Genomic DNA, 27969 nt, shown 5'->3' on the forward strand with positions numbered 1-27969 from the left:
ACGCTGTGGTTGTTATCCCACAAAAATGCGGCAGACAAACTTACGCATATGAAGTGCTCATAATAAAAACTGAGAAACGCGCGGTAATTCATAACAACAACAAAATGGACTTAACGTCGTCTCCTGCGTGAAGTTGTTAATATTTGCGCGTTTGCTAATTTGATTTCCTACTTTTACGTGTGGCATGAAAAATGTTTCTACGCAATGCATTTTATAAGCGATAAGCTTATGGAAAACTAGTTGCTAGCTGTCGCACTTAAAACATATTTTTTGTTTGCCGATTTTGCTGGCAACTTTTTAACGCATAAAAGCTGTGACAGGTCGCCGGCAATTCCGTGTAAGTTGCACGCTGGGAATTTGCGCATGCGCTCGCCACGCCACGCCTGACACTGTCAGTGGACGTGCGATAAGAGTGAAATTTTGCTTTTGTAGGTTGAAGCTGGAAATTTATTGCGTTAATATGTGGCGTTTTGTTGCTGGAAGGCAGGCAGGCGGGCAGGCAGGCAGGTGTATGTGATAAGCCAATTTGGGGCAAATGCAGTGGAGTAGAAAATTGCGACACTTTCAAAAGTCGAACTGCCTACGATCGGTGATCCTCTGTTGGTTTGAGTTGCCTTTTATCACATTTTTATGCTAAATATTTTGTATTAAAAATGTAATTAATTAACAAATATTGTTTGAAGAATCTCTAACGATCGTGCATTAAGATAAGATATTGTAGAAAGCGATATTCTACTTGTTAGAAAAATATTTAATTTGTTATTTCAAGGTAAATAGCAGCCTAACTGCTATGCTAATGATCGTCGTAAGCATTAGTTAATTATGTTCTTGCCGAAAGTCATCTGAGAATAACCGCAGATTTTGACGATAAATAGAATAAATGGAAGCCTTATTATTACATCTTATTAAAAAGTTGGCCCAAATTGTTGTTTTCTTTTGCCTTTAGATCCTTACGTCACTGATCCTCATAAAAAATAAATCTTCGTATTGGTTTTTATATTTTTTATATTCATGAAAAAAGTGGTCTTCGAATTGTTTTTTTTTTTTTTTAATTAATTTTTTTTTACTTCTTATTATTAGTATTTTGGTAAAATTTTCTGTTCTAACATAGCATATAAAAGCCTTTATTTAACTAATCAGAAATAGAAAACAATTTTTCGCCACAAAATTGCTTTCACTTGCCACCTCTAACGCCTTCACCAACATTCTAAACACTTGTTCCGGCCATCCCATTGCCAGCTACTCACCGCTGCCGTCTGCTGCCATAACACGCCAGCCACTTTACTGGCACTAGCAGCGGCATAAACACGTACTACCGGCTGCCGGCAATTACACGGCCGCGTTTGCGCTATCATTTCAAGCAGATCTCGTTTAGGAGTAGTGAAAATTAAATGCGACAGCAGCAGCCAGGGCAACAAGGAAGGTCTAAGCCACCGACAAACACTTTTGCTTTTGCCAGCTACTTGCGAAAGCCATAAAATGCCTGCGGAAAGTAAGAAGAGCACGAGTGCCAACAGCGAAAACTATTTATATATATATTCGAACATTCATATATACATACATATATGTATATATGTATGTAGAAGGGGTGCAAGCACGAAAATAATTTGCCTTTACTGCAGTGCATTGCCCGGTGCAGCAACAACTTCCTAGATATCAGCGCCTGCCAGTTAGGCTACAATAAATACGCGCGGCTGTTGCGGTTCGTTGCTTAAGTCTTTAGTTCTGGCAAGGCGGTGCGCAGTGCGCAGCATAACGTTAACCTCGAAAATCCAATCCTAAGAAATTGTTGTTTATTGTTATTGCTGACCGCTGTGCCATGACGATTATGTTGCTGCTGTTGCCGCTGCTTGGCTTTTATGCGATGCTACGCGCTCTCTCGGCAAACGGACGCCAGCACCCCATGACTTTGTGCTAAAAATTATTTTCTTTCGCATACTGTTTTTTGCTTTTGTTGTTTTTTTTTTGCAACTTTTACTATGTTCCTCTGGGTTCTTACGGCCATTGCGGTATTTTTGCCTTTTTCGTTTTGCGCACAATCACCTTCGTTCCCCTGCCGTTGCACGGTGCAATACCAGCCGCATGCATCGGTCGCGTGTATAATAATGCGGTTTCGTTGACTGCCAGCTAACACACACACGCTCAGATATATTGCATGTTATTATAGTATGTGGCGTGGCGTGTGCAACGTTGTTGCTAGCCATGCGGGAGATTTATGCTGCTTTCAACTTTAAGCATCGTCGTCGCAATTGCTGGCTTTGCTGTTGTAATTTGATGTTGGCTGTAAAATTATTGTTGCTTTTTCGGTAGTTATGTTGTTTTTGCTTGCATTTCTTGCGCTTGTCATTATTTAGTGCTTCTTATTTTGTCTCTTTTCCACACCACTTGCAACTCACCATTCATCCACCTGCAATTTACTGCAAATACACCACAGCGTTATGCTAAGTTTTTACACACACCTACATATATGTATAAATTTTGTGCAGCTTGTGCACAGTTTTATACGAATTTAGCAACTCATCTCACCTAATGTTGCCAGCAACAGTTCACCAGACCGGTCTTGTAACAGTTAACTTGCAATCGGTAGTTGTGCTTGCAACTGCTCAGATGTATTGAAAATATTTATAAAACATATTTTTGATTCTAATCGGAATTATTTATACTCAACACTTAAAAAGAAAATTAGTAATAATAATAAGCAAGCCTCTAGTAATGGCACAATGGCACATTATTCATGCTGGCAACAATGTTGCATTACATTTTCATAGCGATATTTAAACTAGAAAATAGTTTTATATAGTGTTATTTGCAACAATTTCAAAAAATATATATATTTTTATTTGCAACTTGTTGCGCAACAATTGTTGTTTGCAACATATTGCCAAATTTTAAATAATTCTTCGTAAAATTTTCTTTACTTTCCAGCTAGTGTTACTTGCAAAAATTAAAAACAAATTAAATTAAATTTGCAACTTGTTGCGCAACATACAAATGTTGTTTGCAACATGTTGCCAAATTTTAACTAGTTTTTATAATTTTTTCTTTAATTTCCAGCTAATTTATACATATTTAAAATCAGAAATATTTTTTTTCCTACTCAGCAACATGTGGCCAACACTTTGTTTTAAGTGTGTACAGTATTCTTTTTCTAATTTTCGCTACAGTACCCTTGCCAGTTTGATACCTGAGTAAAAAATCACACAACATTGATTTCTTTGGAAACCGCGCTAATTATAGTGTTGAGTGAAATACAAAATTAACAAATCAGTAATAGCAGCACACATAAGAAAAGTGTAACAAGCAACTTCTAGCGCTTAAAAACATTACGATAACCATCTATAATTTAAAGACAGCGGCAAACAACTTCATATCTCTCTGCTTACAATAAACCTTGTGTATTTCTTAAGTATCATGTGCAACCTGCAACCTAACCATGGCAATCTGCGTGCCCCATCTCCTATACAGCATCTACATACATACATTCTTGAATCTGCTTTTCGCCGCTGCATTCTGTTGCTCGCTGGCATTTCTTCACGGCTCGGCCTCTCATTTTCACTAATGCACGATAATTAATCTTCATTTAATAGCCTAACCACCAGCGGGCAAGCGAAAAGAGTGCGCAAGTGTGCTTGTAGGCAGTGTTAAGTACCGCTGCAGCAACACGGTGTAGTCCACACATCAACAACGAGCCAAAAAAAATTAAAACTGAACGCTACAAATGTGCTGAGGCCTGAGAATTTCTTTTGAATGTGATTTGTCCATTATTGTCTTCTCTTTCTTTTTATGTTTTTTTGCTTGTATCCCCTTCAATTCATCTTCAAATTTCAATTTTTTTATTTTTCAGTAAATTTTTATATATTTTCCGAATATTTTTGCAATTTTTTCCGTCCTATGTTTTTTTAATTTTTTATAATTTTTATTTTTTTTTAATGCGTTTTTATATTTTTTTCAATTTTTGTTTGCGAATTATTCTTTATATTTCTTATTTCTCCATTTTATTAATCAACAAATTTACGTTTTTCCAGGTATACTAATCCAGCGCTTATCGCTGCAACAAGTACTCGAAGTATCACCCGAGTGGAAAACGAATAAAAGCGAAGCCCAATACACCTGGTTGGAATACGATTTTCGCGTTACCTGCGATGCGCATTACTATGGAGCTGGCTGTGCGAATTTGTGTCGACCACGTGATGATCCCTTCGGACATTACACCTGTTCGGAAAGCGGTGAAATCATCTGCTTGACTGGCTGGCAGGGCGACTATTGTGATAAAGGTGAGTGAAAAAAAGGAACTATGAAAAAATATACACTAAAAATATTAATATTCATAATAAAAATATAAAACTTATGATTTAAAAAAAAAAACTTTAAAAAAGAAATTAAACAATATGTGCATCTGTTGAAAAACAAAATAAAATTAATAATTAAAAAAAGTTAAATAAAAACATAAAATTTAAAATATATATTAAAATTATATATATTAAATTAAGAAAAAATAAATACCTAGAAAAAAGTAAGATATTTTTCAATTTTAAAATAAAATAATAAACACATTAATATTATTAAAACGTATTTTGAAATTTTTTTATAGATTAAAAAATTACACAAAATAAAAATTAACAATAGTTATTTAAAAAAAATAAAAGTAAATAAATGAAAAATATTTTTCAAATTTGTTTAAAAACAAAAATTGTATAAGTAGTATAAATAATCCTAATAATTATTAAAAAATATTTAAATTAAAAATAATGACATTGTATTAATAATGCTCTCAACACAATGGCCACTCTTCAAGGTATTAAGTAAACACGCTTTATTCATTCACTCATTCATTTATTCGACAAATCGCTCACTTCCTTTCTTGATTAAAACACTTGTCTGCCCACTTACTTACACAAAAGGCTGCTACAGTTGCTACCACCACTACTTAGTGCCTTGCTCGCACTAACCGTCACATACTTCGACCTCTGCAACCTTGCTACATTGCCAGCGCCACGCACTTTTGACTGCTACAAGCAAGCACATCATTCATAAATGCATTAAGCGACGCATATCTGCTGATCCTGCAACATTTTTTGTGTATTTTATTGGCTCATTACTTTCTTTTGGCAAATTATACCCAGAAAGAACTCGCACACTACGCAAACACCACAATTTAAGGCCATTTACTCGATTAAGTCGGCTGCAGCGGCTGCGGCATAATAAGGTATAGGCGGCTGAAAAACCGGTGCAACCATGTGGCAGCTGTATTTTTTTGGCAATTGCAACGCTTCCGATTTGCTTTTGTTGTTTGTTTTCACAACTACTTGCGACTCTTTTCGTTTACACGTTTGCTGGAAATAAATATCTCTGGCCGAAGGACAGCAAGCTGGCAGCGTTCACCGAAAAAAGGAAGCGCGCAACAATTGCATTGCAGGCACCGAAAAAATGGTATGTTTGCCGCAAAATTCAAGGTGTAATCAACATCCGCTGGCGTAGAGCGGGCAAACAACGAAAAAATTCCACATAAAACGGAGTGGAAGCAGAAGAAGAGCACAGAGCAGCACACAAGTGGCAGCGTGGCAGCAGCAGTGAGTAGCGCAGCTGAAGGGTCTTCAAATTTTGAGCCGCACACATTTGAGAAACCGTAAGTAACAAAAAATGTTGCCAACACGCACACACACACTAGCCTGTGTGGAGCCTTACTCACCGCGGCTAGTGGCTCCACTTACTTGCGTGCTTGCCTGCCACCGCACAGCGCACATCCCTTCGTGGAGCGCACGCAAAGCAGTTGTTGTAGTTGTTGTTGAAACGACAGGTATTGGCTACAACAACAACGACACACCGTTTGTCTTGCACAAGCAAGATCAGGCAAGAAGCTGCCGCTGCTGCCGCCGAAGTAGCAGCCGAAAAGGGACGCCGAAATAAGTGAAGTGCCTGCTTGCCTTGCTGCCAGGCTCTGGTAGCCGCTACTTAATGCTCCATATGCGCGGGCACTATCACCGACACACCAACAAGAACAACAACAATGAGGTCGAATGCTCATTTCCTTCATGCGCTGCATGCCCCTCCTTCACCTTCACATGGATTGAGTGCCCAAACTGTAGCGTGGGAAGATTTTTCTTAGGCTCTCGATTTGCCTGCCTACAATATGCCGTGTTGTCTTCCTGTGCGTGCTCCCCCCGCTCCAGCAGCAGCGCTCATTCACTGTTGGTTTCTGCCGCAAAGCATAGCGTGTTATGTATCTTGTTTTGATCGCTAGCATTCAGCATTCTCCGTGCAGCCTTTTTGTTTTTGTGGCAAGAACCTAACAATCCGACAGCCTCTCCCCGAAAAAGTTGTGATGAAGACAAAAATGTTTTACGACGACCGAAATCCGTACAAAAAGGTTTTGAACGTTGTTGCCGGCTTAGCTGAAGCTACAAAACATTGCTGTGCGGCAGCAAAGGGTTATTCGTTTGCCATACCAGGTTTTAGCTCATACATTGACATGTTTGAGCCAATTTCTAAACATAATTTGATTTATTTGAAAAGAAAATTCAGTTTTTTTTTTGCAAAATTTGATTCTTGAAACTTCTTCTTGGTTAATTTTTATGTAGAGGATCAGAGATCGCATTGTGTGCTGTAGTTTTCCTCAATTTGTTACTTCTTATATTTTTTAAAGCCTTTTCATACGTTCCTGGAAATACTATTTTTCCCAAACTGTAATTTTCTCAGCTAACAACTGTTAATAGACGAATCTTAGCACAGTTTTCCTTAGAAAATTAACAGCAGCATTTCATTGCACTTTCCTTTGTTGTACTTCAACACCTCAACCTACATACATACATATCTCCAACGCATTGATTTATTGTACCAGTAGACCCTTCGCTTCCTCCTTGAACTCCATTCACTCGCTTTCTTAGCTCGTTTCCGCCCCATATCTTCGTCTAATACCTCGTCCAAACTGATCTTTTCGACGCGCGATCACCGTCATTGAAAAAACAATAGCACACAATTATAAGCTGAAATGGGAACGATGACAAATGAAATTTTCTACACTCATTGATTTTGTAATTTACATATAATAACACATACAAACATATATTCCTTATTCCCCCTCTAAAAACTATCATCAAGCAGTGATCGTGTACTTTGCCATCACTTCCTTGTAGCGCAAGCGATTGTTTATTGTATTACAACAGCAAAAATTATAGAAATCAATGTCAACAACAGGTACTACACACACTGACAGCGAGCTCCTAGTCATCGCCGCATTTCGTTGCAAGCGCTTCAACGCGATCGTACGCTGATCGTGGCTGAGACAATAATTACACTTTAATTTGAATGTTTGCTTAGGTCCACTGTTTGTAGCTACAAAAGCGCAGACCGTAATTCAAATCGATATTTACTCTCTTGTGTGTTCAATATTTTTTTACCATACAAAATTACGCCGTTCACCTCTTACACCATGTTTTTATTTACATATATATTTTTTTTTGTTAAATCATCCCATTTGATTTGACAAGCAAGTGATTTTCAATAATGACAACAAAAACAAAACAAAAACTATAGCAAACGCTTTGAAAAAATTCGTTTCGCCACACATATTTTTTAAAGTGGTTTTCTTACGAAAATGACATAAACTTTGAGCAAGCAAAGCGCGATCGATCAGCGCGCTTGATCGGTGATTTGTGTACATTTTTTTCACAAACTCATTTGCTTCTCTCGTACTTATATTCTTGCAGCAACCTCAAATTGTTTGATATGTTAATGACTACTCGAAAAACTACTTTAAGGTGTTTGACTTTAGCTAAACAAAAAAAAAAATAAATAAATAAACTGAAAATTTTAATTTAAAAAATAAATACTGCTCTGCTGAGCTAGCTTCACGTGCCCAAATAATTTTTATTTATAATTTTATTTTCGTAGCCCATCACTTTCAGTGAATTTGGCGCTGTTGCTTGTGCGCATGCGCGTTGCTATGTTACACGTTATTTTTTAATGCCTGTACTACTTCACCCAGAAATTGTTCATTGTACTTAAAATGAGTGAATGGTCTGTTCTACATTTCAGCAGCCGTTTATTGCGAAAATTTCGCGCATACCTCAGCACGTCGTAAAATTTTGCAAAAATGAATCAAAACATACATATGTATGTGAAAGCTTTTTATTTTTTTAATAAGTAAAGTGAGTTATTTTGGCGCAAATCAGACATTTGAAAGTTTATTAAACACTTTCGCCTAAGTTTGATATGCAAGCTTTCACTGTTACACAAAAGCTGTTGCGCTAAAAAGATGCTTTGGTTAGTTTCGTGAATTAGGAAATCTTTAATATTCGATTTTCACAGTTGCGTGAAAGTTTTGTAATATTAGGTGAAAGTTATTTACTGTGTTTTTTGAAAGCTCTTTATAGTTTTGTGAAAACTCTACAGTTTTGTGAAAGCTCCTTACAGTTTTGTGAAAGCTCTTTACTGTTTTGTGAAAACTCTACAGTTTTGTGAAAGCTCCTTACAGTTTTGTGAAAGCTCTTTACTGTTTTTTGAAAGCTCTTTATAGTTTTGTGAAAACTTTACCGTTTTGTGAAAGCTCCTTACAGTTTTGTGAAAGCACTTTACTGTTTTGCGAAAACTCCTTACTGTTTTGTGAAAGCTCCCTACAGTTTTGTAAAAGTTCGTTACTGTGTCGTGAAATTGTTTTCGGTAAAAAGCTTGTTTAGCGGTTTTAAGGCTTTTAAATCTTTCTTCTTACAAAAAAGCGAAACATTCATTAAACGGATGTTAAAAAGTTTGAACCATAAAGCTTTCAATTACTGCATATTTCGTCTTACATTTTAGCCAATAGGCCTGCGGTTTCCAGCGCACCACTTTTCGTTTGCGAAACTTACAAAATATTTCCCTGCACAACTTTCTTGATCGAAAAGCCTTTAAAATACTTTCTTTCGCTGTGCTTAAAATGTGATTTGCAATTTGTTATCAGAACCATATTTTCCCACCATCTCACCAACTAGTTTATCTAGGAGATCGCTATCCTCGCACAGCAGCTGACAACCCATTACCATTTAAAGCTATAAATACTACAAAAATCTACAACAAAGTTTACATGTATGTGCGCTTTGATCGCATACACACAGTGAAAGTGCTTACGTTGGGAAAAATCGTACTGAATCAATTTCGTAACAGTCTAAGTTATTGCATTTGCCACATTAGCAATCATGCATGTGCAACATCTACTTGCATTTGCCTGTGTGCGCGCAAATCCTTGCGGGCGTGTGAACTTGTGCGCGCCACACATACATACATACGCACATGCGCCCATTCGCAAATATGGCAACACCAACTGGGATTCCCTGCCGCTGCTGCGCTTACTCACTCACGCCTGCGCTGCCGCTTGTGCATGCCCTGTGGCATGAATGCCATGCTACAGCCGTGCGCACATACTTAGCCAAACATAAATTCACTTTCAGATGTAGAAAATTGTATTTGCCACTAGTCCTTGCACGACACGTAACTCCCAACTGCTGCAACGTCGCCGCCTAATAGAGCGCGATGCCGGCATTGCTCTGCCATGCAACGCGACTATTTATGTAACTGCCCAACTGTTGCAGTTTGCAGGCGCATAAGTCTTTGCGAATGCCAATTGCTCCACAATATTATGCATTATTGCCTTTAAGCGTATGCCCCGAGCGTATGCGGCCAAGGCAAGGTAAGGTAAGACCAGGCGCTGCTGTGTGAGTCGCTGGCATGATGGCGAGGAAAATTAAAAGGCGAATGCACACTTCAGCGGAAAATCAGACAGGCTGGAGTGTAAGCGCGCTCGACAAAAGCAAGAGTTGGTTCTAGCAAGCAACATATGGTGGCCTGACTAGCGCTGCCTCTCACACAGCACACGTTGAGGCTGCGCAAAGCAAAAAGCGAAAATACGCGCACGTTTTTGTGATTTTCTAGCAATTTTACTGCTTCGCACCCGAAGCTAGGCGGCTCCACCGCGCGCTACCATAACTTTGGTATGAATAAAAAATCAACGAGTGGCAGTGGCAGCTAATCGAAGGGTAGACGTCTGTCTATCTGCTGCTTAGTTAGCATCGACTTGCATCAATGCGATTGTGCTTTTGTTACTATTTGTTGCAACTAAAATCAGCCAAAGCATCAAACGCGCGCCGTGAGGAGTCTGCGGGAATTCGTGCAACAACAATGCGGCGACTTACTTGCGCCATTGCAAAAGCTGTAGCCAGATTCCGCGATCGAGAAATTCTTTGTTGCCATTATTGCTGTTGTTGTCGGTCGATTTTATTTTATTTTCAATTCTTTTTTCACTTTGATTCCTCGATTAGTTCACTCGCGCAGCGTGCTTTTGAATGAATTGTGGGTTGTCTGCTGCGCTCGCCCTCTTCGCTGCAGCGTCTCTTCCTCAACCACCTGCGCATACTTGTATGTGTGCTTGAAATTTTCAAAGTCAATCGCAATGCGCGTAGGTAATTCACGATTTGAGGCACGGCAGCCCTTCTGCGCGGCGGTAAAATGAGCAAAACGTCTGTATGTCAGCATTTCTTTCTGGCAGCATCTTTTCGCCTTTTTGTTTTTTTTTTTAGTTTGTATGGACAACTTCAACCGCATACACACAAACACACACACGCATAGTCTTTTCGAATGATGGTAACTCCCATCTTGGTTGCTGCCCCTTCATGCTTGCCGCCACCGCTGCTTGCCCTTTTACTGGCCGACTGCGCGCAAAAACACGTTTGCCACATATTTCTGTTGCTGCTCTGCCGCTGCTGTTACTGCTGTTGCTTGCAACATAGGCAGACACAAATAAAAATTAAAATTGTACAATACTTTGTATGCTCATACATTCCTATATGTATGTGTGTGTTGCCGGAGTTGGTTGCTCTTTTAACTAAATGCCTCGTCGAACGACCGCCGTCCGTCCGTCCGACCGACCGGCCGGCCGGCCGGCTTGCTGACTAAGTGCTTGTTTCGTCTGACTCAAAGGCTTGGGAATCGCTTTGTATTTTGACCATGAGATTATTTCATTTTCTGTGTTTCCTTTTTGCCACAACAATGATCGGCATTGCCATCGATTGTTGTTATTCTGATTGTTGTTGTATAGGGTTTTCAGCTGCTAGCTACCTTCTGGCTTTTGCACGTCATTTATTTTATTTTGTTTAGGTTTGTAGAGGAAGTTGCTCTCTGCGCTAAGTAATAAATTCCTGTGATACGAAAAAGCACTGTGAGAGTGCCTAAGTATGTGCGAGTGTGTGGTGAATAATACATATGTATGTGTATGAATTAGTTCGAAAGCTTGTTAAATTAAATTATGAAAATAAATATGAGTGCTAAACAAAGCAAATTTAATTTCATCATATCTGTCTGAATAACTGTAAATGCAATTAATTAATGTCTAAACAAATTATATTTTAATATATGCTAGAAATTAAAAAGTATCTTTCAGATACAAAAGTATCTGTGACAACTTTTTTTTATGTTTCACTATTTATGGCTGTAAAGCTAGCACGCTTAAAAGTAACGCTAAATTAGCATAAAATTTAAAGTGTATCTTTGAGATACAAAAGTATCTGCGACTGTAAACTACATATCTTTGCAATAATTTTTACTGCAAAGCAGGTTAACTTTCAAATAGCATCCGTTTAGTATTAAAATCGAAGAGTATCTGTGAGATACAAAAATATCTGCGTCTAAAAATTGTATTAATTTATGTATTTATTTCTGTAAAACTAGTACGTTTATAAATAACGCTAAAATAGCAGACGATTGAAAAAGTATCTTTGAGATACAAAAGTATCTGCGACTGTAAACTACATATCTTTGCAGTAATTTTTACTGCAAAGCAGGTTAACTTTCAAATAGCATCCGTTTAGTATTAAAATTGAAGAGTATCTTTGAGATACTATAGTATCTACGATTGCAAATGCCGATTTATTTTTAAATTTTTGTTTTAAATATACCGTGCATTTATAAAAATGTAGCTATTTCTTGTTATAAAAATAGCTTACTAGTATTAAATGTAAAGAATCGCAACTAAACAAAGGAAATTACTTAAAGGTACATGCATTGGATTAAATGAAAAAGTAAACGTAAAATCAACGTTTTATTGCGAAAGTGCCTTTCCTCCACAAGAAATCACAAACAACGCTCATAAGTCACTAAGCTAATGTGAGAAAGGCAAATAAGCCAAGCTCTTTACATTTGCATACATATCTACAAGTTGTTGAAAAACGAGTGAAAAATCCCGCTACATAAAATAGCAATAAAAATCAGACACCTGCAATTGCACATCCGCGATACAGCATCGCAAACAACTTGTATTGATGATGTATCTCGCCAATTGCGAATGCATCCCAATGAGTGTTGTTGTGTACGCGCGCGCGCGCATACAATTAAAACGAAAAAGTTGCCAGACCGCCTGCAATCATAGCGGCAAAGCATGAGCGCTGGAGAAAATTATTGGATAGTTGTGCGCTTTTTATTACTTATCTCATTTGGCCGGGGCTCACACCCGCGCAGCGCGGCGCTATGGCGCACCACAGTGTGGACAGCGAGCTCTTACTAGCAGCACATGCATACCTGGTCTTGGCTACAAAAGCAACGCAACAATTGCAACATCCCATCAAATGACGCGTCGTCGACCTACACCTTCGCATTTTAATGTTATTGTTGCTGGTGTTGTTGTTGAGTGCCTTCACCACCGCTTCAGTTTGACATTCAACTTTCTATTTTCCATAGCTGCGCTTTAGCACTAGCGCCGCTGCAACTTTTGTCGTAATATTTTTATGTGCGTGGCGCTGTGCTTTGTTGGGGTGTCGCTCTTGCCGTGGAGTTGCTAAGAAAAAAAATTTAAATTAAAATATGCATTTTATTTGAAAACTCTTCGTTTTGATTTCAACTTTTCTTGTGTCTACAATCAAATTTTTTTTAAAACAGTAAAAGCATAAAACTGCGTCGTGAAACTAACGCGAAGTTAATGGCGTTGACTGTGGAAAAAGTTGGAAAAAGTATTAAAAATGAAAGATGTATGTATGTATGTAAAGTGTGTATGCCTGTATGAAATTATTTGGCGCATGTAATTTTATTAGGCGTCACTGTATCACAAAAATGTGTGCGAGTTTCCTCATGGTAAAAATATTTGTCAGCTATTAAAATGAGAAATTATATATAATTTTGTAAAGTTTATCAAAATAATTAATTAATTAAATAATTAATATAAAAAGAAAAATAAAAATAAGGGTTTTTGAATTATAAAGAAACATAAAAATAATAGAAAGAATAAACAATGTTGTTTATTATAATTATTTTATATAATTATTAATATTTATTTTTTTCAATTAAATTTTTTTTAATTTTATTTTTTTTTTAATTGAAAATTTAAACGTTACTTTGATAATTTTATCGATATTTTCGTAATTGAAATTTTTTTAAATAATTAATTTTGTTTTAATTAATTTTTTTATTGTTCACAAAACTTTAAAAAGTGAAGCATAAATCAAATTTAATATTTATTAATTTTATAAATAATTGAATTTAAAAAAATTAAAGCTTAAAAGAAATTGAAAAATTATTGAATTTTTATTCTATTTTGGATTTTTTTTTAATATTTTTATTACATTATATGTGTATGTACTTTATTTATTTGAAAATTTTAACATCATTTTTTTGCAATATTAATTTTGTATAATTATTTTTTTTTAATTTAATTTTCTTATTATGATTATTTTATTTTTATTTTTTTTTTTTGAATTTCTGTTTTAATTACTTAACTTTTTTTAATTATAATTTTCTTATATTTTTTTAATTTTTAATTAGAAATTTTCTTAATTTTTTGTTTAATTTTTTTTTTTCCAATTATTTAAATTAGATTTTTATCAAAACTAATTTCATTAATTTAATTTTAGTAATTATTGTTTTTTTTTTTTTTGTTTGCAACCCATTTTTATGCTAACAATATTATCGCCTTCCAAATAATTTTGTTCCCCGCTTACTAACTTTCAATTTTGAATATTTTAAAATTTTCCAAAATCAGCTATTTAACAAAATATCAAGTATTTTTTTGTGTTTAACTTTCATATTTATAAGATTAGCTCATAGCATGATTAATAATATTTGCAATAAATGACTCATAACTATTTTCATCTTCTCATTGCAGCTGAGTGCACGAAAGGCTGCGAACACGGTCATTGCGACAAGCCCAATCAATGCATGTAAGTATATATTCAACTAACTACTGTCTATATTCACACACACATGGAAATAAGTGTTGGTATTGCATAAACAAAGTAAATGCTATTAGTTTCTTAATAACCACACGAAATCATTTAAATAATACACGCCTGCACACGCTCGCTACAACCACCACCCACCCATTTCATAGCAGCAAGCGGCATTTCAGCGAATTCTCTTGCTATACTCCAAATAGTTGCTAGCTTTATACTATTTTTATTAAATTTATTTTTGAGCGCTCTTCTCTGTTTTATTGCCAAATCGCTTTGTTCGCCGCGCCATTCATTCATTCACCATCACCGCCACCAGAACGCGGTGGCAACTCAAGCTATTCATAGCACTCCAGTCACTCACTCACTCGCTCACCCGCCAACTAGCAGTCCGTCAGCCAGTGCGCACATTTGTTTGCAGCTAATTAAAATTGGTTTTGCACGTTCGCTGTTTGGCTGTGTGGCTGCGTGTTGGCGCATCACAGCGCGCTTAGTTCGGCTACTGTACGCTGCAAGCGCTTCTTCTGCGCGTACGGGCGCGACACTCAAAGCTATTTCCCAGCGTTTTTTTTCGTTGAGTTTTTCGCATTGTCGCATCCTCAGCCATGGAGGTGTCACCGCGAGCACTACATTTGTTGCCTTGTTGTTTTTGTTGTGCGCGCGCGCTCCTTTGACTGCATTTGAGTCTTCAAATTTCATGCAACAACATCATTTTTGTGTTTGTTTATATTATTATAATGCGCCAACGGGCAGCGCCATGCACGTACATACCATCATGCCACATCAGGCAGTCTGTCAGCCAGCCGAAACACTCCCAAGCTGGCGGCATTAGTTTTGGCTGACAGTCAGCAGTTGAAACATCAACGCTGCGCTGCTGACTGGCACACCTTTTGTAGTTATTTAATCGGTTTTATTTTGCATTCCATATGCGCCCAGCTCGTGTATTCTGCTTATTAGTTAGTCGAACACACACACACATCCAAGCATGGATATTCCTATTTGCTTGCTGCATACTTGGTGCCTGTGAGTTTATGGCCGCCCTTTGTTGTCTTGCCTGCCACATAGTTGTGGCGCATTGCTGTTACTTTTTGTTGTGGTTGCTGTTGTTGTTTTATTTATTTTAATACACTAAAAGGGCGTATGCTGCCTGCCGCAACCATAAATAAAATGCCGTTTCATTTGCATTTATTAGCTTTTATTGCCTTTTCTACATATTTTCGCCCTCAAATTCATTGCCCAATATGCCACAAAAATACTGCCGCAAATCCCCCACCTCCGGTGGTGCAAAGCGCGCAGAAATTACTTTTTGTCTGCCTGCCACCAACACACAAGCATTTTTTCGCGATTTTTTTTCCAAGTGCTGCACCTGCAATCTGATGATGCACCACATTGCAGTTAGTTTCTAGCGCGCATTGATATCTGACAGAAACTTTTTTAAATTTTTTTAAACGTATTTTTTTAATTTCAAAAAAATTTTATTTGTTTTATAAAAATTTTATTGAAGTTGAGCTGCACATCTTCAATTTCATTTGAGGTTTTGCATTACCGCATGCACATCCCCACATTAGTCGTTCCAAATGCACTCACACACAAGCCAACGCCGTGGAAGTTAACGAAAAGTTTTTTTTTAAATTGTATCAAAAATTTGTTCCCACATTTTCATGACTGGCAATGATGACAACAACAGCAACCATGCCCTACGTCTGATAGTATGATTTGCTGCTTTCTAGCAACATTGTCTTGCACTAACACACTTATACGTACATATATAAATAAGTATGTAAATGTTTAAATTTATTTATTTTAATTTTTTGTTTTTGCTTTTGGCATGGCCCAGGTGAAAGAATACACCGTGCTGAGTTTACAGAATTTTTCCAAGCAGTCGCACAAAAACACACACCCATATACATATACATACATATATTTAGATGCACAACTCTCGTATTTATTATTTATTTTCCATTGCTTTTGTTTTTGTTTTTTTTTTTTAAGTCTGCACTTGCACATACTTACGGCATTCTCAAATAAATCAAGTTCAGCACACAGCTGAGTGAAATTTCGTGTGACAGTGGCGTATTTTTATTTGTCCGCATGTGTGTGTGTGTGTTCATTTCACAACTCATTTTTCCATCACGCATTTAGGCAAGAGTTATGCATATTCGGCGGCATACATACGCCGTGTTACTGTTTTTGTAGGCGTTGTTACTCATACACACTTGTGCTTGCGATTCTGACGCGTCAGGTAATTTTGTATGCAGGCGTAGTCAGCTGGTTTGCGGCTGTTTGACGGTAATTGCATTGGAGTTAAAGACTGTGAGAAAAAGTATGCTTTTGTTGTCTGTTTTTGTAACGGATAATTGTTAAAAAATTTGCATATATAATAGTAGCAACACTACTTTTCATTGCTTAGATGCAGCAACAATAAGCAAATGCGGCAACATGTTGCCAGAATATTGCCAAATATTTATATTTTTCAATTTTTTATTAATAAAAGTGTGTTAATGCTTGTTTTAGGTCTGAAAACTAATAAATAATGCTTGAGCAACATTTTGATTTTTTAGCAACATATTGCCAAATTGTTTGCTGTTAATAAAAGTAAATTTCTATCTATTTTTTACTCAGTCACACATGTTTTTTTATACAAAACTAGTTTTAGCATGTGCAAATACATTTTCCAGGCTATCAACATGTTGCTTTAAATGCTATTCCATACATGTTTTTTATATGCTATAAATTAAGCAACATTTGAATTAATTTGTGTTTAAATGACATTTTAAAAGCTAAATTATTATTTATCAACATCTTAGCGCGCTGTGCAACATACTTAATGTGCTTGGCAACATGTTGCTAAGCATTTCTGGAGTAAAAATTTGTAAATTTTGCCTGTACAAACAACTATTACCATTTTAATTTAATATGTGCTTACAGCAGCATGTTGCAAAGCTACATTGTTGCCAGAAACATTACATAAAACGCGCTTTTGTGCGCTTTAATGCTTATAAGCGCTATTTTGTTAAATAACCACTCTTTGCAACATGTTGCGCTACTAGTTTGCAGCTTAGCAACGCCACCTTAAGTAGCAGCTGTCTTCATTTTTCCCATTTTTTGCTCGTCTGCTGTTGGCACATCAACACTTTGCAACAGTAAAGCTGCAGTAGCCCGCACAATGTAGCAAATAAATAATATCTACTAATGAAATATGAGTTGTAGGCGAAATAGCTGTTGAAAGTGGCAAAGTACGAATATAATAAAAGCAATAACTAACTTCAACCACTCTGGCAGCATGAGGCGCACCTTGTTTTCTGCGCAACATATTCATTCTACTTCATCGCATACGTGATACACATACACACACACACAAACAGGCGTAGCGACGAGTCGCAGTTACATTTATACACATTAATTCGTCGCAAAAATTAAAGATAGCCGCAGCAGCAGCAGCAGCAGCAACCGACGCTTGGCTATAATGACGGCAGGTGTATTGTGCTATGCGATATGTATTGACAATATATTATAACAACAACAACTACAAAATGGCTGAGAAGTGAATAAACTGGTATTTATATGTTGCAAGTGTGGAGTATAAAATGGTAGCAGCACATACACACGCAAACATTTGTATAGTTGATGCCTGTTGCAGCTTAAGGGTCTCATAATCAATGTTGGTATATGTTATATATCTTATGTGTGTGTGTGCGTGCGTCGCTCAACGGTAATTGTGATGCAGTTGACAGCAACGCTGCAACATAACACAACAAGTTGATGAGCACAACAACAAAAACGTCGTCAAGACAGAATGACAATAATGCTGCATGTTGCTGGCGACTGCTAGCCGGCTGAAACTGTGTAACTGCTTTATATGTATGTTGTTGTTGCTTTGTTTCGGTTTTTATTAATTTTCTTGCCACTCTTGTTGTTGTTTATAATGTTGCCGAACTCTTGTTGGTCTTGTTTTTGTGTCAGCTAAGCAGCTGGCATAATAATGTGTCTGTATGTGTGATCGCCTTGGTTCAGAAGCTACAGCAGGTAGTCACTTGCTCTTTAAGCCAAGTTAGTAGCACTTGCAACCGTCAAGCAAGATTTTTTTTATTTATTTTTTTTGCGGCATGTGCATAAAGCACAAACAAATAATTGTTATAATTAAGTTAATGCATGCATGTGCAATAAAACTGAAGTTAGACGTGAGGGAGGGGTTCGGTGAAGCGCGCATCTATTTGGCGATGAGCGGCCGAAACTGGCAGTCTTTAGCGGCATGAGTGACCGGTTGAGGCAGCCAAATGCACATAGGCATAGGCGTGTAGGCGTCGACAACAATAAAAATGCTGAAATAAAGCAATACTCGCAAATACATACACACACACACTTACATACATACATAAATGTATAGACATGCAGACATGAGTGTGAGCAGTTAACTTGGCGAATGTTGCGCTGAATTTAGTTAAGCAAAAGCAATAAAATTGAAATTAGTTTTCCTTGGAAGCGCTAGACACACACACACATACACGCACGCCTACAGTTAAAAAGCGAAGTGTTGCACCTTATGCATCTTACTTGCTGCCACGCATGCACTGCGCTTCATTATTTGCTGTTGTTATTGTCGTTGTAGTTTTTATTTTAAGTTTTTTTTTGTTGCCCAGCACCCTTGCGCGCGTTCAAGAATCCGCGCATACACGTTCCTCACTCTTTTTCCACCGCTATTATTATTGTTATGCCATTTGTGCTGCGTTGTTTTGTTTACGCTTTTGGTTGTTATTGCTTTCGGACAATGTGCTGCGGTAATGTGTGGGAATGTTTTAATAATTCCGCACGCATCCACGTGAGGCGCGCTGCTGCTACATACGAGCGCGCGCGCACCACAAACACACCTATGCATAGCAGATGCCAAGCCAGCAATGACCATGCGGTGCGCGCGGCCATAACACACCAGCAACAACAACTACCTGTAATAGTATAACAAGTCAAATACAGCTTAACAATAAAATGAAATAACAAGCATTACATGCATATCGCAGTACCCGATTTACAGGCAAGCGGCGAGCTTCTTGGCTGCCAGTGGCAATTTCATGCCAACATACAGCCGAAACAACAATAGAAGAGAAAATAATAAGCAAACATTTGTAAAGGTGCTCAAAAAGTCGCTCAAAGTTAAGCCACGCACAAAAGCGCTCAAACAAACGCTAAGCGAGCCAGCTTGTTGTGCGCCTTTCTTTGTTATGCTGTGCTGTGCCACTGTGCATATATTACACACACACATATTGGTAGTGATTTTTGCATATCAACTACATATCACTTACTTACACTTGTAGCCGCATTTCTACAGCGCGTTGCCGCGACTTGCCTATCAGCTCTGCGAACGGCGATTCTCACTCGCGCTAGCATTTTATGGCAGCAATTCGCTGAATCCAAATGAATTATTGGTAATTGATTTTTAGGTGAAGGCCCTTTTCTCAGCATATAAAAATTCTATTAGCCAAGGTAGTTGCAAGTTACTTTGCTTACCATGCGCTGCTTTGCCGCCCTTCTCCGCTTTCGCGTATGCCCGCTGCTTTTAGGTTGGGCGCTGCCTCATTGCTTGTCTGCTGCCACTTACTAATAACCTCGCATAATTTACGATTTAGGTTAGTTGCTGGCTTGTATGCATGGTATGTGGCATATCAATTACGTGCACATTTATTCATTCTGTAGAAATGTATGAAATTGCTCATGCGCTCAAATCGTGGCGCTTTTACTCGTAATTTTATTAAACAAATTTAATGTTTGTGCAATTTATTGATGAAGTGATTTCTTTATGCACCTAGTTCAGCGCAAAAATGCAGTAAAAGTGATCGATTTCGCTGCCGCAATTAACTCGCTTTGCATTCCAATTTATTGCCCTTTAATTTGCATTTTAATTGCTGGCGCTTTACCTAAACTAAAAATAGTTATTGCTGACCAATATTTGCAAATGACAAGTGATCTGAAAGAAAATAGTCCCCAAGGCAAGCGATCTTCTTTGGAAAAGACAGCCGTGTAATATTTTGCAATAATTTATGCATTTTACTTTTATTTATTGTGCAATAAATTAACTATTTTTCATAAAAAAAAACTTTCATGCATACCTGATTTTAAGCGCAAAATAACTACTCTCGATCATTACACGATCGGCATGATCTTTATGCTACGATTTCGAATTGCATTCACAGCAAAAACCAACTACTTTGCATTTAATATCATATAATAATAATAATAATATGCCCATTAAGTTATTGCCCAAGCAATTTTTTTGCCATAAAATATTTAGAGTGTTTATTACGATCAGCGCGATCACTAAAAATAAATTTAGCTGTTATGACTGCAGTCAAACAAAGTATTTATATGAATATATTATTTTATTTTGATTTGAAAAAGAAGCGCTGCATCTACACATCATCGCACATCAGCTGTTAAATATTTTTAAGATCGTCCTATACGATCGGCGCGATCATTAGTCACCATTTTGTCTATGTTTAAAGCCGGCATGACATTCTTTCGTGCATGTTTACTGCCAGATTTGCAATTATTTGTTGCATATTTAATAAATATTTGCATTTAAATTTGGTTATTAAATGTGACTGATCTTTGAAGTGATCAGCGCGATCATCAAATTGTACATAAAATCGTTGCTTCTTTTTGTAGTACTCAAAATTGGTTATTTATGAGAATTTTTAAGTAAACATTTTTTTTGCATTGATTAGTTTTTTTATTAAATTTTTTAAAATACTTTTTTTTTTATTTTTTTTATTAAATTTTTAAAAATTTTTTTTTTTATATTTTTAATCATTATTTTTTTTAAGTTTTTTTTTAATTTTTAATATACATATGTAATTTTTAATTTTATTCTTATTTTTCATTTTTTTTATTTTACTTCTTTCTTCAACTATTGTTTCCATTACATCACACGATTATTGTAATTCCTTAACTCCCATGCTTGCAAACACACGATTTCTAAACTAAAAATATGAGCATTGTTTTGTCCTATTCACATCTCGACTGAGCGCCTGGCACCAGCGCCACGAAACCGACTTCTTGCAGCCATCCATTCGCTCTCCAAGCACTGCGCAGTTACGCTTGCAATCATGCGTCCGCCATTTCGGCCGCTTGTCATGCCAATTTGCGCCTGTCCACTTGCATTGCCGCTAACGCTGCTTTAAGCGCTTTTCATTTGCATGCCGCAACACTATTGTTGCACTAACGCATTTTCTCCTCACTGCTTGATATTATCTGCCTGCGAAACAGGTGATCCGTCTTGTGTCTTCTGCCTGTCTGCTTCGCGCGTTGTGTTGCTTTTTGCAATTGCCGACCGCTTGCGCCTACCGCTTGCTGATTTATTTGCATTTTCATTGATTTACTCAGCGCCCTAGCGCAGGCAGTCAAGTGCGCGACGTGGCAGGCTCTTGCAGCTTGCAACTGAAGACGATCTTCTCTACCTTTCTTTGCTTCTGCATGCAGTCACAAAGAAAAACTGCCAGCTCATTGCCAGTCGCGCAGTCCCTAACAAATAAAAATATGTTTTTTATTGAGTCTTATTGAGATTTACACACATATCTAACATATATACTCTTCTTGGTAGCGCTTGCGGAGTCGCTTTTGGTTTCTACTTGAAACCTAGCGCTGTACACTTGCGCTGCTGCTTGAGCGCTCGAGTGCCGCATACACATGTTTTTGCTCCACAGCCAGCGGCTATTATATACGATTTCAATTACATTTTACCCCCCTCACCGCGTGCCATACAACTTCACACAGATAATAGATTTTGAATCTCTTTCGCTTTGGCACTTTTGATATAAAAATTGATTTTAATGAAGTAGCTTGTTATGCTTGTGGCACTTGATGTACTATTGTTAGCTGACTATCATAACTGGAGTGTGGCCGACAACTGCACCAACAACAACAGGCACATAAAGTGATAGTCAACTTTTGTTCGCAACATAACTGAAGCAGTTTAATGAGCACTTCAGCGCTGCTTGCTTGTTGCGCATGCGCGTCGCGTTTACGCTATGAAAGTATACAGGGTATGTCATACATAAACATAATATATGTACACGTACGCGTTTGGGCGCTTTTAATTACAATTTGTTGCGCCACATTGCTGCAAATCCACGCATATTCGCAATGCTTTCCAAAACGTTGTCTTTGAGGACTTTTAACAATCATTTACTTTGTAGTTTTGCTTGAAAATGAGCGCGCGCTTACATACTGCGCAAACATTTCACTTTTTTATGTGGACAAAGTAAAGGTGGCCGATAATTTTTAAAGCGCGTTTCACAAATTTCTCACATGTGGGTCAGTGAAGTGTCTATGACGTTTTGTTAGTGTGATGCGCAAACATTTTTTATGCAAAAAAGTCTGATTTTAGTTTCTTTTGCTCATTTAATAAAACAGTTAATGCGCCATTCAACAAACGCTCTCCTTCACAGCGCGCAGAAAGCGCCAACGCAGACAACGCCAGACCAACAAAAGTGCATGACAAACGCGCGCACGTCTGTCAGTCACAAATCAAATTGCAACAATAACACTAACATAAATACACAAACGAGTGGAAGCAAAAACAAAAACAAAATAAAGCAAATCTGCCATTAATATTTACGATTCCAAAGAAGATCTCCGCGAACGCCAACAACGTAGCGCCTTTGTTGTTGCTGCAACTGCATTGACCAATGCACTTGACGGCTGGCTTTTAGTTGCCACTGTTTCGGCTGCGCAGTGACAGCCGCAGCAAAAACACTTTGACGCAGTGACTATTCCTTTGACTGTCTGTCTGCCATTGAGCGCGGCGTCTTTCGTGCCGCCGCAACGGTTATATTGACTGCACTGACTCTGCACACTTAACCAGCCAACGGCAGCGGCGGGTGGCTGCAATAAAACGTACAAGTAGAAGCGGCCGAAGAAGAAGTAAAATGCACTTATAAATATTATAAGTAAATAACTCCACTAGCAGTTGACCATTTGGCGAAAGGTGACTCGGACTGCAGTTAGCCGGCGATCATGGCGATCTTCTCTACTTGCTCGTCTTAACTTGGTACAATGCCTAGTAATGAATGCAAGCGCTTTGCACAGCTGAGTATGCGTAGCTAGTCTACGTGTTTTTAAGCGTAACTGAGCTTAGGTTTAGCATTGGCTGCGTCGTCATGTGTGCCGTTCTCTATACGCTTTGTTAGGTTGCACACTTTTTATTTGCGCTTTGTATCTTCTCTGTCCATATCTTCCACTTTATGTGCAGCGCTTCGATTTCTTACATGTCTTTGCCAGTTGTTATGTCTGTTTATCTGTCTTTCGCTCTTCGTCCAAGCAAGCAAGCAACCAACCAACCATCCATCCATCCATCCATCCATTTTGTGTGTGTTTATGGTGTGTGACCATTTTTGCAAATTATTTCTCACGGCCAATAAGCACATGCATGGCAAATGTACAAATACGCATGCATTCCGCGCGCGTTCGCTCGCTGCCACTTTAAGACAATAACTTACTAACTCAACGCTTCGTCAAGTAAGTTCCAACACTTGTCTCTTTGCGTTGCTTCCCTTCAGCAAAGTGCGCGTTCGCAATTCTGTTATGTATGTTTAGCGAAAGCGCGCGCGCTCGCGTACAAAGGATATGCGCGCTGTAAAAATAAATATAAAAAGTATTTAATTTAATAATGACGGAGCACTATAAAACCCATACCAAACGAAATTACAAAAGCAACTTAAATCGAAATCAAAAAATTCTCATCCGAAATTAAAAGCAAGCGTTCAGGCCGTCCAACGCAGTGTCCAAAATTTTATTTTCTTACTGCTCTTATTTGTCATTCTCTTTTTCATACTTGATACTGCATCTTCTGCCAAACATGTCGTTGAAACAAATCCCTGCGAGCCAGCGATCATCACTTGCCGGCTGCGCGTTCATACGCGCTCATTTCGGGAACGTTTTTTCTGTTTATTTTTTGAGTTGATTTTTGTGTGCGCGCTTGTGATCGCATGAATGAGAATTAAATGCAGCTACATGTTTGTTGCATACGTGCGAGAATTTTAAAAATACGCGCGGCCCAACCACGAGCTTGTCTGCAATGTGGACGCCCTCAGCGCTCCACTCCACACGGTCAGCGATATGCTGTAAACAAGCAGCTCGTAAATTGGAGCACTTCAAGTGGACCCTTCAAGCATTATAACTGCTTTTTAAACTTTATGTGCTCTGCAACGCCCCTCAAATATATTGTCGATCGTTTTTTTAAGTACCCAAAAAAAAATTTTTTTTTTAGTTCGCAATACTGCTTGCATATGAAATTAATTGACACAAATATTTATTTCACCGTTGCTTCACACATTCCGCTTTCACTGCCTTTAGTCAAAACTCAAACCATTATTATCACTCTAGTTAAGTCACAAACCACTAAACATTAATAATTTAGCTAATGAACGAACACTTTGTTTCCCTCTTTGCAGTTGTCAAACAGGCTGGAAGGGACCGCTCTGCAACGAATGCGAACCTTACCCGGGTTGCGTGCATGGCACTTGCAACAAACCATGGAAGTGCATCTGCAAGGAGGGCTGGGGTGGTCTGCTCTGCAATCAGGACTTGAACTACTGCACCAATCATCGTCCTTGTCAAAACGGCGGCACCTGTTTCAACACCGGTACGGATCTGTACACCTGCAAATGCCCACCAAACTTCACCGGCACCGAATGTCAGAATGAGATCACCTCATGCAAGGAGGGTAATCCCTGTCAAAATGGCGGCGCCTGTCACGATGAAGTCTCAAATCGCGGTTACAAGTGTGAGTGTTTGAAGGATTGGGGCGGCCCATTGTGTGAAGAGAAAGTAATTACTTGCTTAGACAAACCCTGTCGTCATGGCAGCTGTCGCAACACCACGAAAGGATTCCAATGTGACTGCCCCAGCGGCTATAGCGGACGCATTTGTGAACTTCATGTGGACAACTGTAATCCGAATCCCTGCCAGAATGGTGGCAGCTGTTTCATGACCTCGTCTGGCAATCACAAGTGTCAGTGTCGCAGCGGTTTTACTGGCAGCATGTGTGAGCAAAATATCGATGATTGTCAGGGCAATCCCTGTCATAACGGCGGCACTTGCATTGATATGATCAATCAATTTCGTTGTCAATGCGTGCCCGGCTACTTGGGTTCACTATGCTCTGATAAAGTGGATTTATGTTTGACCAAACCTTGCGCCAACGGCGGTACTTGCACAAACTTGAACAACGATTACAAATGCACATGTCGCGCCGGCTTCACAGGTAAAGATTGTTCCATTGACATTGACGAATGCATATCGGCGCCCTGTCGCAACGGTGGCACCTGCGTGAATCGCGTCAACAGTTTCCATTGCGTTTGCGCCAACAACTTCCACGGCAAACAGTGCGAGGAGGAGTCATACGCGTCTGCGTCGTACAACGCACGCCAGTACGAGGTCACGCCACAGGCACGCAGCGATGGCTTGACTAGTGGACAGGTCTTTCTCATAGCCATACTATCGGTCGCTATGCCGGTGGTGGCGGTGATCGCAGCGTGCGTAGTGGTCTGCATGAAGCGCAAGCGTAAACGCGCGCAGGAGAAAGACGATGCCGAGGCGCGCAAGCAAAACGAACAGAATGCGGTGGCGACGTTACATCACAATGCGAATGTTGGCGGTGGCATGGGTGTTATGAGCGGCGTGGTAGGTGGTGTTGGTTTGGGCGTCAAGCGCACCTCATCCTCTGGTCTGACATTCGACAACTCCAATCCGAACATCATCAAGAATACCTGGGACAAATCGGTGAACAACATTTCAGCGTCGGCGAGCACAGATGATTGCCTCAACACTTCGTTATACGGCAGCGCGTTAGCCAACTACGCAGCAGACAACAACGCCAATTCGGAATTCTGCGGCGTCGGTCAAATAGCACCATTGCAACGCGCCAAATCACAGAAACAACTCAACACAGATCCCACACTAATGCATCGCGCCTCACAATTGTTGCATAGTGCCGCAAGCGCCGTAGCTGGTGTAAGCGCTGCTGCTGTAGCTGCTAACGCTGCCGGTGCTGGCATGAGCGGTGTGGTTGGCGCTAATGGCCCTGTTGGCGGTGTTGCAACCAAAGAGTATGCCGTGCATGGCAGCGGCGCTGGCGAAGGTAAACGCATCTCAGTGCTGGGCGAAAGCGCCTACTGCAGTCAACGGTGGCCATCGCTGGCGGCAGCTGGTGTGAATGGCGGTTGCGCGTCCCAAATGATGGCTGCCTCGGCGGCGGCGTCAGCGGGGAGCAGTGCCGCGGCGTCGGCTGCGCATCAACAGCAGCAACAGGCGCGCGCCGTAATGTGCGGCACGCCGCATATGTGAGCACATCGCGCAGGTGAGCAGTTTTTGGCTGTGGCGTCAATTAAGCGGCGCGTGCGCGGCCGCGGTATGACGCGTGTGCGCACGTTTTTGGCGCGCTGGTGGGGGCACGCTTAACGCGCTGTTGTATATTTGCTACGAAATCTCTTAAAAACACACACACATATATATTTTTAAATTTTCTTATTATTTTATTATTTGCAAATATTTCGCCGCTGTGTAAATGCAAGAATATTAGAGCGAAAATGTGCTGCTACCTTCTCAATTATAAATAGTAATATTTTCTTGTAAATTTTCGCTATTGAAATGGACTGACGTTGATAAGGAATTTATTGTAAAAAGCCGTATAAATAATTAACAATAATTAGGCTTAAGTAATTTAGTTGTGCGCACGAGCGAGCGAGCGAACGAAAGTGAGTGGCGTGCAGACGAATTCGAATTCGAAGACGATTCGGACAAATTATATAGAAATTTAGTTAAAAAGAAATGTATAAAAATTTAACAAGTATGCGTGTGCTTTGTAGTACTTATGGAAAAAATGGACCTTAGTGTTATGAAATTTTTTAATTATTAAAGTAATTTACTAAATTGTAATATTTATTAAGCCAAAAGCATAGAATTTTGACGCATTCCGCAATTAGCAAACGACGAGTATTTTTGCATGACGCAGACACACAACTGCCGCATTGAGTTTAAGCAGTAACTTTTGGCACACCCTAATATGCAGTGCACTTTTCGCACTTAACCTCAAAATTTCTAATTTTTTTCTTTATATTTTTTTTGAATAAGTTTTTCCATACTTGCGCGGAGCGCGCTGATTGCTGTGACGACATTTGAATTATCGTAATGCTAGTATGTAAAGTTAAAGCCTAAATGACAAAGCCGCTCTACTGTGCAAGCGTAAAAAAAGACAAAAACAAATACGAAAAATGCCTGTAAACTTGACATTTTAAACTGTTGCATGCGTTTAGACAAATCGAAATTTTTGTGCTTCAAAAATAAAACAAAAAATTAAAAAAAAATATTTTGTATATAAAAATTCAACAAAAAATTTGCCATTTTCTGAATATTTTGCATTATTTGTAAATGTTTAAATTTTAAAACTAAAAAAAATTAGAATTAGTGCTTTTTGTGCGCTGAACAAATTTTGAATTCGATTCGACGAGAAAGCAACAAACAACTTAAATGACTTGTATATATTAGTTTTTAATTTGACTTAGACACTTTCGACTTTGTGTTAGTTTATTTAACAAGCAAAATTCTCGATTTTTCAATTTCTTGCGTTGTTTGTGTTTTTTGTAAGGTTTAAAATTTGTAAAAAAAAAAACAAAATTGACAATTAATATTTTGATAAATATCTTTTCGAGATTAAACACTAAAAACATATAACTTTGATCTCAAAAACATATTGGCTACTTGTTTTTCAAATATTTATGCATTGTGCTTATAAAAAATT

The 27969-nt window shown here is 38.5% G+C and overlaps 1 protein-coding gene across 1 annotated transcript in view; it reads left to right on the forward strand.

The window, feature by feature from the left end:
• The window catches only part of LOC120766462 (neurogenic locus protein delta), a 58711-nt gene extending 31806 nt beyond the window's left edge, over window positions 1–26905 (forward strand). Inside the window, exons 4-6 of the mRNA XM_040091991.1 lie at window positions 4026–4274; window positions 14117–14171; window positions 24623–26905. Of these exons, the coding sequence (XP_039947925.1) occupies window positions 4026–4274; window positions 14117–14171; window positions 24623–26516 (2198 nt within the window). The 3' untranslated portion in view covers window positions 26517–26905. The remainder of the gene's footprint in view (window positions 1–4025; window positions 4275–14116; window positions 14172–24622) is intronic.
• Window positions 26906–27969: the final 1064 nt, after the last annotated feature.

This window comes from Bactrocera tryoni, chromosome 1 (assembly GCF_016617805.1).
Source record: "Bactrocera tryoni isolate S06 chromosome 1, CSIRO_BtryS06_freeze2, whole genome shotgun sequence".
Taxonomy (NCBI): domain Eukaryota; kingdom Metazoa; phylum Arthropoda; class Insecta; order Diptera; family Tephritidae; genus Bactrocera; species Bactrocera tryoni.